General features: G+C 37.8%; 1 protein-coding gene and 1 long non-coding RNA gene across 2 annotated transcripts; both read right to left on the reverse strand.

The window, feature by feature from the left end:
• Positions 1-327: 327 nt before the first annotated feature.
• Positions 328-3559, reverse strand: LOC139132074 (uncharacterized). The gene is made up of 3 exons (XR_011552251.1): positions 3438-3559; positions 2893-2975; positions 328-1604 (listed from the first exon to the last, which is right to left on the reverse strand). It is a non-coding gene; the product is annotated as an uncharacterized lncRNA (long non-coding RNA).
• Positions 3560-3685: 126 nt separating this feature from the next.
• Positions 3686-8138, reverse strand: LOC139132320 (sushi domain-containing protein 2-like). Its single transcript, XM_070698710.1, has 7 exons — positions 8114-8138; positions 7384-7563; positions 6033-6299; positions 5170-5409; positions 4566-4739; positions 4010-4183; positions 3686-3696 (listed from the first exon to the last, which is right to left on the reverse strand). The coding sequence occupies exons 1-7, from the start codon at positions 8136-8138 to the stop codon at positions 3686-3688; spliced, it is 1071 nt and encodes a 356-aa protein (XP_070554811.1).
• Between the last annotated feature and the right edge of the window lie 5296 nt (positions 8139-13434).

The raw sequence follows: 13434 nt of genomic DNA on the forward strand, positions 1-13434 counted from the left end.
TCTTTGTGGATTAGAAGAATCAACGACATCAACGATTCTGTAGTTCTTAAGGCTGATTATTGATCATTGAACAAATGCTGCAAATACAAGGCCAAAGTGGCCGAACATCTCAAGAGCCTGGAAATACGTCCATGAGGAGGGGCAGATTTCTTCAAAACTGTCTTTGAGAGGACGATTGAGTTTTTACAGAAGATGATTAGTGACCTTGGCCAGAAGGGAAGGGGAGCCAAAAGTCTTTCAACAATATGTCTATTAAAATTCATAAAATCAAGGAAAAAATATACAAGTAGCCATCATCAATGTAAAATTATTTTAATGTAGGCCCCTATATAGTTTTTTTAAGAATTTTCGGCGTTGAATGTCTCTATTCTAGGCTTTGTCTCCATATAATAAGCCCAGATGAGCAAAATCAGCAAACATCATAACATAATTTGTTTTCACTTTTTGGTTTAATATCAAGCAATACAATCTAGAGTAAAGTCTCAGTGAGTCTCAACGCTGCTAAAGTCATCAATACTGCATTCCAATTGATGGTAGTCCAATAACAAAATACCAAGCATATTTTAAAAATTTGAATAAAAAAAATATTTACATTTGTATAGTTATCGGTACATTTCTATTAATATGAGTATTTAGAAGGAACAACCATACTCTCAGACTTAGGATTTATGGCATCGCTGGCACGGCCAAAATTATGCACCCATTGTATGTTTTAGTACTCCGAGAACACTTCATGTGTTACTTGAAAGTAAGACGGATTACAATAATAGAAAGTCACAACATATTGGCTTTTACAAATTCTTTCAAAGTAGTTACATTACGATACTTGACTTGGCAAACGTTGTCGTACTCAGGAATGTATAGTAAAATTGTGTAAATGTAAACTTAAATACTATTTTCGCTTGAATACAGAGCATGGTAAATTATATTCGACATATTACTTTGATCATTATATACTTAGCATTTCATGAACGCTGGATGAAAACAAGTACAGCCAACAAAGAAAGTCAGTTCTGGCAACACATTTCAAACAATTATACTATTTCCTGAAAAAATCAAAGGTACATTCGCTGAATCAATTCTCTTTGATTATTTTCCTTACTTTTACAGCTTTTCATTTTCTTATAATTTTGTATGCGTAAAAACACAAGTTGCCTAAACTAATGAGTTACACAGACTCTATATGTAATAAAATGTTATGAGCAAGCAACAATAGCTTAAGTTCCGGCTCTGTAAATATAGAGGTTGAGTGGGAGTCTGGATAATGGACGGATTAGCGCTGTCTGGTCAAAAAACAACAAAGCAAAAACAAAAAATCCGACAAAGTATTTTTATTCACGGTAAAGAATAACTGGACGGTACCATAGAGCTCGGCTAGTTGTTTCCTTATGAGTACTTGATGAACATGTACATAGATATTGATAGATATATGGTTAATGTCGTAATCAATGTTATAGTTCTTTTTCGTGCGGTGTCGATATAGGCATGGGAGCTTACGAGACAAGTAAGTGACCTCGCCGGATCACCATCTTACATAATTCAACTGCTTCCGACAATCAATGATGTCGCCGTGCGTCGTTAAAACACGCCTTTTATCGTATCTCCTGATGGACGCCAGCAAAAAAGTGAGAAGAACAAACAAGAAATTCAGTACAGTAACTATAAATACAGTTTTTGCATCATTAATCTTCCCTTCCCATTTTAGTTAAATTTTATGATCAGTGCACACAGATTCAAAAGATTATTATAATTTCATATTATTTATTCGTCTAAAATGTCATCATGATACTTGCGGATTCTCTTCAATATAGTTTAATCATTATCCGCACGACACCGCTACTATCCCTTTTGTTTACGAAACACATCAACTTAAAATTGAGCTGTTTAACTGTAAGGTAGGCCCATTTCAGTTTTTCGATTTGACGATGCAAATTATCGATGAGTTTCACAGGGTTGCACCTTTGCTTTACGATAAATTAATGAAACAGCAGTGATGTGTTGTTAAGTCTACTGAATGGTGGAGCTATGAAGGCCCGTCTGACAGGTTCAGAGGCAAGGCTAGCTACCAAATGCTCTCTGACAGCAGCAGCAGTGATGTGTTGTTAAGTCTACTGAATGGTGGAGCTATGAAGGCCCGTCTGACAGGTTCAGAGGCAAGGCTAGCTCTGTAATGCTCTGTAACAGTAGTAGCATCACAGGCGACCCATTAAGTATTACTGAGTTTTTCACACTGTTTTCTCTATCATTTTCTCTTCTTTCTTCATGTTCTGAATGATTGGAATAAATAAAATAAATGGTTTATGTAACCTAACCTAGCCTCTGTGACTCTTTATTTATTTTACACTCCATTACAAGGACGTATATCTCTCATACACACACATGCTGTAATTAATTAGTCAACACAACTAATTATGCTAATCCGTGGACTTATCAGAGGTTGGTCAACATCGGAAAGATAGTGATGTTAATGTAAAAGTTTTCATCAACATCGGAAAGATAGTGATGTTAATGAAAAAGGAGTTTTAACCATTCCTATCTTTCGCGATGTTGACCAACCCGTAAAATCCCTGATAAGTCCACGGATTAGCATAATTAGTTGTGTTGACTAATTAATTACAGCATGTGTGTGTATGAGAGATATACGTCCTTGTAATGGAGTGTAAAATAAATAAAGAGTCACAGAGGCTAGGTTAGGTTACATAAACCATTTATTTTATTTATTCCGATCATTCAGAGCATGAAGAAAGAAGAGAAAATGATAGAGAAAACAGTGTGAAAAACTCAGTAATACTTAATGGGTCGCCTGTGGTAGCATATAATAATGTCATGCTACAGGTGCATATCTAAATCACAAAATACTTATAGAGTAATGTTAACAGGCTTTTTACTCACATGGTTCTTAGTCAAGATCCTCAACTTCCAATTTTTTTACAGAAGTCCCTTGAGTGTTTACAGGTGAAACGCTGTTTTTCGGTCTGTAACAGAACAAAGAGTGGCAGAGATAGAGGATAGAACGGGGATGAAGCGCTTGACTATTAAAACACTTAAAAAAATGCAATACTCCAACAAAGCTATAACAACGTGTACCACTATCACAACTTGAATGAATTATCAGGAAATGTAGATGCTATATTGCTAGGGTATAAAAGTCAATGAGCATTAACCGACAACTTTTGAAGCGATTTCCAAAAACTGTCTATGTAAATGCTGATTTGTTTGTTACCATTATTCGTCAGCTCACTATAAGGCCCTCCACAAGTTTGTGAGGAAATGTTCCATCAAGTTGGGTGTTAAGGTACTGATTTGTGATTCTGTAGATTCATTCATGTTCTCATAAATCATCATAATGTGCATTTTAATATCCATACCACGCTCAATTGTTTAGAATGACTTCTTCTTAGCGACTTCAAACAATATGACAAAAGTATTCAACTTACTTCTTGTTGGCCTTTGATTTCTTGGCGTGATATCGTTGGACACAATACAGAACAAAGGCAATTGCCACCACCGTTACTAAAGCAACGCTGACTATCAACCAGACAAACCATGTGTCCTCTGTAAATGACAAAAATCATCAATACTAAACAACTCGATTTCCAATCCATGATTCTCGATCTGACCGATGTTCTACAATCTTTTGAAGCGTATAAAATCGCTGTCGGTTTTACTAACTGATGCTGCTGGGTTACGCCATCGCTTTGATTGTGAATTTTGTAACAAGCAATGCTATCACTCGACGCGCAACGACAGTTCAAGATACCAGATAGAGAACTTACGAATGGTTTAAGCATCGCTACAGTCCTATGTGATAAAACTCTACATCTAAGAACTACTTGACAGAGAGATAAAAAGTTAAGCAAATCTTGAATGCAATGATATCAGACGCAAACATATTAAGGATGAAAACTGACCTTAAATTAATTTACAGTTGAAAGGGGCAGAGAGAGCTACCATGAAAAAGTATGATAGATTTTAATAAAATTTAAGTTTCTGCTTATGAAATTCTTACTTGTACATGAAGGCTTTTCTTCACCCCATTCACCATCACCTTGACATGTTCTGACCTTTGACCCTTTGCTGGTGTATCCTGACAAACATTTATATTCCACTGTGCAATTATATTCAGTGCACGTGAGGTAAATGTTGGCATGGTCGATTTCCTCAGGAGGGCCGCAGTCAATGACTGAAATAAAATTCGCACCGAACCGGCTATTAGTGCAAGATGCGAAGTATAATGATATTCAGATATGAAGATTACATTAATGAGCATTGTTTCGGTATTAAAATTCTATGCTAATGACCCTAATCAATGTGGAAAATTCATGTTATCACTTTTGTGGTCAATGAGTGGGGGTGTTCATATATTTCGACTGATGCACAGGAAGAATTCGCCTACACACCCCGGACATAATAACTGAACGCTCCCTAAGCTCGGTTATTGAACCACTCTTTTCAAGGTGGGGATTTGGCCGAGCGGTTTTGACTGTAATGTCTTCGCTAGGTGACTGGGTGCCGTAGGTTGTGAGTTCGAATCCGATTTAAAATCTACTCTACATTTTACATACCTTCACAGTGAGGCTGGTGACCTGTCCAACTACCGTTTCCCAGACACGTTCTTATATCTGAGCCGACAAGTGTGAATCCCTCGTTACAGTAATAGCAAGCGGTGCCTCCCTCTGTGATCTTTTCAACAGCTGTACTGCCGTTCGTCGGTGCTTCCAGAAAGCCACAGCTGACAACTGAAAAACATGTCACATCAAAACTCCTAAAGCATAAACGAAAACGGACATTGCCATTCGTCCAGATAGATGTGTAAGTTCAGCGAGTTATAAAAAGACATCACCACAGTTCTTCTAATGATACGTCGAACATACCAAGTCTAGGGTACCACTTCAGATTCTTGATCGTTTATAATTTCAAAGGTCTTGCATCTCTGTCCGTGCACAATGATGACTCTGAATAAAACTTCGTTCAAAAATACGTTCCAAAATTCGACAATGTGAAATACCAATCTGTATGAGTTCGACGTGATATACGATTTAAAATTTTAGACTCACCACAAACTGCTAAAATTATCAACGCAGGTAACAAATAAAATATCGATATTATTGTTACTATTATTATTAATATAAATTTACTAGTATTATTAATACATGGATACTACTTTACCGGCAGCTGTATCTTCTATGATTGATCTATGTTTCTCGACGGCTTGCTTCGTTTGCCGGGCAAAGTTTTCACTGCCTGTAATCTGATAGTCGAACAGACAAAGCTTGTCGTCGCCACACAGAGCCATCGCCTCATCGCTGGGTGTAATTTCGAACGTCGGCACATAGTTGTAATCATTTAGCGAAGCATGGCTTTGTCCGATATCGTACCGAAATAGTGATTCCTCCTCTGTAACATTCCCTGAAAAAAACCATTATTCTTATAAAATTATTAATCATAAAGCTTATTATATGAACTTTACTTTTTCATCACTAAATTGTTTGGTATATCTTTATCGTCCACAGAATATAGATTTGAATTGACTGTGTATGAGCGCAATCTCTGATTGTCTATCTACCCATCTTTGTGTCTGTCTATCTCCCAGTCTATTGGTTCTAGCCTCCGACATCATGCGTACTAATAGGTTACCGCAAGGATCAATGTATCTTTATTTGCGGAAAGTTTGTCAAAGGAACCACCAAATCCATCTGACTTAGCTTAATATCAGCCTTTAAGTTTGTTCATCAGTAAAATAAACCGACAGAACTGTAAACCCTCTCAAGAGTAGGTCATTGAATTGTCACCAAAGTTGCGAATTTTGCAGCGAAAGGTTTGAATTAAATATTCTGTCACAAAGGCACTCGAATACAAGATTATAAAGATTTTATCAAAATATCATATTGGCAGCAATATACCTTTCATATCAAAAGTGATAAAATATTGTTGACCGCCGGATATTGTGTACTGAACACATCTCACAGTTTACATTATTTTTCAACTATTCTGCGACTCGGAATGCGACCGAGGGGTGTTTCAAAACTTACACTTCATGCCGAAGGAATAGTGAATTTCTTGCAATGTGGTTGTCGGTGAAATGCTAATGCCTTCGGGGGTCAATAGATGATTGTCCTGGTTATCATTCCACGTTCCCATGAGTCCTAGCGTCGTACCCTTCATAGATGGTGGTGCAAAGAACGCGTATGACATCATAAGCGTGCCCTCTGTAGCGGTGACTTGCACTGAGACACCCAGAGAAAAGCTTACTGTGATGACTGCAGTATTTCCCTGAATTTGCCTTACAACAGATAATCCTAAAGAGAATGATTCAAATGTAAACTCGATGATTCCTAAAAAATACGGGGATAAGACAAAATAACAAAGGGGCCTTTGGCCATTGCATTTCGGGATCATACAAAGAGTCGTAGAAAACATTGATTTACCCCACCTGACATCATGAACTTTGTTGTTCCTCGCTATTACTTGAGCATGGAAAAGGGTAACCCTTCCAATGCACCAAAACAAACAAACAAACAAACAAACAAACAAACAAACAAACAAACAAACAAACAAACAAAATACACAGAGGACGAAAAAAGTCGGATTTAGCATGAAATGTAATCGCAAATGCTGACCTTAATTAATCCATAGACAGTAGAAGCGATAGAGTCTACTGTCTTTGATTAATCTTACAGAATTTCTCCAGTTTGATAAGACACTTATTTCCGTTGTTTTTTGAAAAGTACTAGCTGAAGAGTGAGTTTACACGCTAGCGATCATATCAGTATAGTCTTATACTAAAATTTCGGATAGAAGCACGTTGATAACATAATACTCCAGATCCCCGCCGCTTTTGACCATGCCATCCCGGTACAGTGCAGCGTGGGTTCATTCATTTTGGTTGAAAAGTGTTCGGTGAGGCAGATATTTAGGAAATAACATCACGCCTGAATCATAATACATCTCAAGGACAATCAGCTTTGTTATTGAGATAAAGATTACAGCCAGTGAGTATAGGAAGAGATTCACTGATGTAATCTGCTCAGATATTATTTAAAGGAAGAAAATCAGCTTTACTGACTACCATGATAGCATTTCTTTGGAAAGAACTTTTCAGAATAAAGTTTCTGTTGAGATTGATTCGAAAGGCTATGGGTGCATGTCCTGTACTAGAAGGTAAAACAAAACACGCAACCATTGCCTGAAAGAATTCTTTACAGTATCTTGCACAATTTTGGAAATGAGAAATGTACAATTAATGTTGTGTCTAATTTCAGAATTAACACTACTGCGTCTTTTATTACATCGATTCTAGCATTTAAGATTGCCTGCCTAACTGTCCAATATGAACGACATTTCGAGTTCAAGTAGCTGACATTACAGTTATAATGAACTTACCATTAAATCCCCATCTATCGGTCTGGTCGAAATCCACCCCTTGCCAATTGTTGTCCAGGTCAATACACTTGACCCATGCGTCCAGAATTCGCCGTTCACTAACCTGGATCTGAACGGTGTCAGTGCCATGACCCTTCATTGCCAATGCAGTGAACACAGTACCACCAGTGATTGTCTCACCTAAATTTAATTTTCATTGAATCAGTGAATTGTGTTATGCGTTTCTTAGAAAACTGTAAGAGCCAACCAAATATTCAGTGTCAGATGTGTCCCTTCTTTGTTGTTTGCGTTATTTTAAATCTCATCTAGAATGTTCTAGCTCTGAGACACTAACTTGTCATGTTCTTCGTATCACTCACATATCGTCCATTAATGAATATCTCATTACAACCAGGCAAATGACATGTAAACCCAAAGACAAGAAATTCAACATTCCAAAGTATGTTACAGCCAGAGCCCTACAGAAGGTAGCTACTCAAACGTATCAAAGAGATGTAATCTTAACTCAACAGAAAATTATGTCATTATTAATGCCGATAAATCAAAATACATTCATAAATAAGCGTTGTTAGTTGGTCTGATGCCAAAATGAATATAAGATCTCTCGAACCTCAAAGCCTCACACTACAAAAATGAAACGACCCCCCCCCCCCCCCGCTCGGTCAAACGCTGAAAAGTTTAAAGCAATATCTGTGTTGTCTGTGAGTTAAAAATTGACAGATAGGCTCACCAGTAGTCATTTCGAGCTGTTCCATTCTTCCCTGCAAAGTAAACCAATCGTCAGTTGTTCTCACCAGCCAATATTCACCAAGACCGTTGAAGGTATACTGAAATCCATCGAAGGTGTTAATGTGTGGGTCCCCGATACCTCCGCCTTAAAAATCGAGTTAATGGTAAAGTATTCCTATTCAATCATAGCTGATGAAGGCATGTGTAACAAACGCTGTCATAAATAGTTGCTCTCATATAACTACTACAGAAAGCTTAACATAGGATATGAGAGTAATTTGTGAGGGAATAATGAAAACAATTTTAAGGAGATTTGAATGACACTATCCCTATAAACTCGCCACTTTATTATCGAAGCAATCGGATTAGCTGTATTAATTCTTTATAGATTGATGTTCTCGACCATTTGTGAAAAAACTATCTACAATTCTTCAGAATCAAAACTGCTATAACGGTGAAATGGAGGACATAGGCCTATTTCAGAGAAATAAAGACAAAAGGCACTTGCAAAAATCTCTAATTTAGAAACGTGCAGAACATATGTTGCAGTCAGACAGCTACGGAATGAAAGAGAGAGAAAGGATCAGCCAGTGTTTTGATTTGTAGCGATGAGAAAACACGTGAAGAATGACGCCGTTATAATGAATACGAAATAGACAACTCAAGTAAAGAAAACACTAAGTTTTGTCAATACATACTATTGATTTATTTATTTTTTTTTGCAAGAGTTAGCAGAAACTAAAGATGTCGGTTTCTATTTTGGAAAGGACTCTGTTACTTAATTTATCAAATTGTATTTACCGTTGATAACATGTTCGGCCAATAAGGACGTTAAGAAAAATTACCACAGTTAAAAGTACAAAAAACGAACAAGAACATACGAGAAAACGAACACGAGAAAAATAGCAAATACAACAGCGAAGCAGAAAGCAAAGTACACGTTACACCTGACCAATGAGACGTTTATAAATCTGCATCTTGAATGACTAAAGGCTTGGGCTTGCCAAAAGACAGGGAGGTCGTTCCAAAACGAGCATCTGAGTAAGTAAGGCTTTTTCTCATGGTTTCTGTTCTAATGTTTAGCTAATACATATTGTTTATCGAAGTTGACCTCATTGACCTTGACGAATGGACGTTTATTATTATTATTGTACTTGGGCCTCAGCCCAAGTACATTTGTTTTCATTCCGTGGGAAAAACTCTGTAAGGTATAACCATTCCTGGCTGAGACCAGGGAGGGCAAAATGTCTTGGCTTCATCTTTCTTGGCATAATAAATGGCGTAATGATGTTAACTGAATGGAAGTGCTGCTCTCAGCCAGTCTTGAATAAGTGAGATCTGAATATTAATGCTTCTCTATCTGAGTTTTTGCCACAAAATCTTCTTAATATAATCAAAATGTGCATCGAAATGCAACAATTAATGCACCCTCCGTTTCCTAGTCGATGGCACGACCCTTGCTACACCCAATGGACGAGCCAAAGTGGGAGGGGTAATTTCAGTTTGGTCGAACAAGAGGGCTCGAGACCAGAATTTAACATTTAAACTTGAAACATGTTTAATCGCTGACAAGATGTGTACTAGTGATAATCAAAGTAAAAGTTTGAAAAGGAAAGGTTTTATATCACGGACACAATGAAAACCATTACGACTGGAAACTGTACCCCAGTTGAGAATAGTAATGCCCACAGCGATGGAGAACACTTATCCTTGAGCTGAGAAAACCAGACCATCATTTCGAAATAGAGCTGCAGATTCGAGAAGCTCGTTCAAAATAGCTAGGTACACCCCAAAGGGGTGGTTTCGAGTTTTGAGGGCAAATTTCGCCTCCTTCATATAGAAATCGTACGTTTGTTTTTCCAGGAGAACACACCATTTGACACAAAATTTGCATGTAAAGGGGTCGCCAGTAAGCACGTGGTCAAATCTGGCATAAGAAACAATATGAAATGTTGGGTAAAGCCAGTCCAAAATAAACTGATTTGAACTTTTGTGTTTTGTTATTTATACCACTGCAGTAACATTACCTTTTTTGACAACATCACACAATGTAATACGTTTTGAAACTGAATACTCCGAAGTATTCTGTGTCTCCTTTGCTAAAAAATACGGTATGCCGATTACCATGTAAGGAGATGATGACGTCAAGACAGATTTGTAGTGCCTTTGGTCCTGGATGGTGCACGAAGTATTGTCAAGGTAGCTTGTGTATTTATTTCCTAAATGGGAGAGATTAGGGTCGATCTAAACGAAGGCCGAAGAATGTTATGATACTCTAAGCGAGCTGAACTCTAACGCGAATGATTGGATAATTTGGAGGATGTCTAGAGTATTGAATTTCAACTGCGTCACAAGTTTGCGAAATGAGTATTCCGTCGAACGGTCAACGAACGATATTTTAGAAATCTGGAGACATGGCACATCGCATTTTTATTTTAGAATTTTATATTTTACAAAAGATTTAAGAAGCAATGATTTTGTCGAAAATTCTGAAAAAAATATAGGAAGATTTGATCGCGAACACATTTTCACTTGGGGTCAACTAGCTCTGCGTACGATGCTGGTGTTCCGCTACAGCTAATCGCCCCGCTCACCACAGCCCTGCAAAGACCCGTACGTAGGGTCGGTGACTTCAAATCCATTTTGGGACTTGACGTAAAAAGCCAAATTACTGCCGAAATTCAGCGTTCTTGGGCCCAAGTCGTATCCCAGCCTACCTCAGCTACTCGATCGCTGCCAAAAATGACAGTCTTTTATTCACTTCTCGTAAATAACCGTCGATGTCGGCAACTCTCTCGCTAGCCCTGCGTACGATGCTGTGTGTTAGCTGTAGCACATAGCATCGTACGCGGGGCTAAAAGGTCAACATGGGGTCGCAGCCATGTTGCCTCAAAACTTTTTCTGTCTGCACTCAAAACTCAAAAATGTCGGATATGAACCTGAAAAATTGATGCAATTTTGTCAAACTTCGGCGAAATTTCAGCCTATAGACAAAATTTCATCCAGGTAAGGTAAATTTACTGAAATTTGATCGACAAATATTCCTGAGCTTGAACGTGACAGCTCGCCTTCTCCGGGAAGTCAAGCATCCAGCTGCCCATACACAGTTGCCCATATGGCCAGGTTTATGAGATTGTTTTCAAGCGACGGCGGCAGACCGTACGGGGCTCTGGATATGGACCTACCGCCGGTGTAGCTGTAATAACTGTTGCGTTGTTTTTAGTGCCCACGGACGAAGTCCTGGGGCAGTTATAGGTTTGGACATGTCAGTCCGTCCGTCCGTCCGTTCACGCAGATATCTCAGACATGCCCTGGTCAATTTCTTTCAAACTTTGCACAAGAATAGTACCCAACCCAATACAGATGCACGTCGATTTGTTTCACAATGCGATCGAATTTGGCCGTGTTAGAGGACTTTTTAGTTTACACCTCCATAGACTCCCATGTATAAGGCAGTTCTCCATAGACTCCCATGTATAAGGCCAAGAAAAATAAAAATTTAGTTTCTCATCGTATTCATATTGCCTAAAGGATGCAGTGACACAGTTTTTTGTCCCCACGGATAAAGTCCAGGGGGCTTATAGATTGGGTCATATCCGTCCGTGAGTCCATCAGTGAGTCCATCGGTTCACGCAGATATCTCAGACATTTTGACAAAATATCATGTGACCTTGGTGACCTCAAATATACATTATTGTCCATAACTCAGTAACCACAAGTGCTAAACCTTTCATATTTGGTATGATGGGACACCTTATGACGCCACATATTGTACCCCATTAATTATGCGCATATCTAATTTTGAGCGAGCCAATAGAGCTAGAGGTCTGATTTTTGGTACATAGGGATAAGTTAACAATATAATTTGTTTGACAAAACGTCACGTGACCTCAATGACCTTTGACCTCAAATATACATATTTGTCCAACTCAGTAACCACAAGTGCTACACCCTTTTTATTTGGTATGATAAGACACCTTATGACACCATATATTGTACCTCATTAATTATGCGCATATCTTATTTTGAGCGAGCCACTAGAGCTAGAGGTCTGATTTTTGGTATATAGGAATAACTTAGCAATACAATTATTATGACAAAATGTGACGTGACCTCAATGACCTTTGACCTCAAATATATATTTGTCCACAACTCAGTAACCACAAGTGCTACATCCTTCATATTTGGTATGATAAGACACCTTATGACACCACATATTGTACCTCATTAATTATGCGCATATCTAATTTTGAGCGAGCCAATAGAGCTAGAGGTCTGATTTTTGGTATATAGGAATAACTTAGCAATACAATTATTTTGACAAAATGTCACGTGACCTCAATGACCTTTTACCTCAAATATATATATTTGTCCACAACTCAGTAACCACAAGTGCTACACCCTTCATATTTGGTATGATGGGACACCTTATGACACTACATATTGTACCTCATTAATTATGCGCATATCTAATTCTGAGCAAGCCAATAGAGCTGGATGTCTGATTTTTGGTATATAGGGATAACTATAGGGTAGAAATCTAAATATGCCCATCTAAATATTAGACATCTACCATCGAGAACAAAAGAAATCTGCTGTAATTTGAATATTTAAGGAGTTTAAGCAATTTCACTATAAATAAAGAACCCCTGCCTCAAACTCCACAAAAGTTGCTAGACATATTTTGCCGTTGTCATGCCATTGCTTCGTTTAATAACCAGTTAATCAAATGCCTAATTGACAGGAGGAAATTCAAGACCATATTTGAATAGTAGTGTATATTGTCCTCAAAATTACTCTATCACGGCCCAAGTACTCATTGCCTTCAGCAATACTGCCTTGTTATTATTATTATTATTATTATTATTATTACACTTATTTAAAGAGGGTAATCTGATTACAGTAAAGTAATTGTAATTTCCATCAGAGCCCTCATGAAAAGAGAGGCAAAATACACAAACAAATCATCGAATAAACAAAAACGTATGGAATAAACGAATAGAAGATGTCGAAGACAAAGGAAAAATAGGCTAGTCTAAGTCAGAGCCTTCATTACAATATTTCATGAAAAGATAACAATGCAGTTTTGATTTAAACGTCGACAAGGCCTCACAGTCACGGAATACGAAATAGACACAGTATTCACAGTACGTTTTCAGGTTGGAAATGATTCTGCAGATATTTTGGACACCTGGACACCTTTGTGATGTTTTAAGCGATTACTAAGTGGAAACAGTACCAATCTTTTATAAACAGCGGACTGGTTCGTTGGTCTCATTTGTTGGTCCCCACATACCAAACGAATGGCTTGCCTTTGTAACT

The sequence above is a fragment of the Ptychodera flava genome, chromosome 4 (genome assembly GCF_041260155.1).
Source record: "Ptychodera flava strain L36383 chromosome 4, AS_Pfla_20210202, whole genome shotgun sequence".
NCBI classification, from domain to species: Eukaryota; Metazoa; Hemichordata; class Enteropneusta; family Ptychoderidae; genus Ptychodera; species Ptychodera flava.

What these genes read in the sequence shown, in the direction of transcription:
- LOC139132320 (XM_070698710.1), bottom strand. Translation starts at nt 8,138, where the DNA reads ATGGAACAGCTCGAAATGACTACTG. An exon ending in CATAGAAGATACAGCTGCCG is followed by an intron (nt 4,740 to 5,169) that starts GTAAAGTAGTAT and finishes CATGTTTTTCAG; the next exon opens with TTGTCAGCTGTGGCTTTCTG. An exon ending in TCACCAGCCTCACTGTGAAG is followed by an intron (nt 4,184 to 4,565) that starts GTATGTAAAATG and finishes ATTTTATTTCAG; the next exon opens with TCATTGACTGCGGCCCTCCT.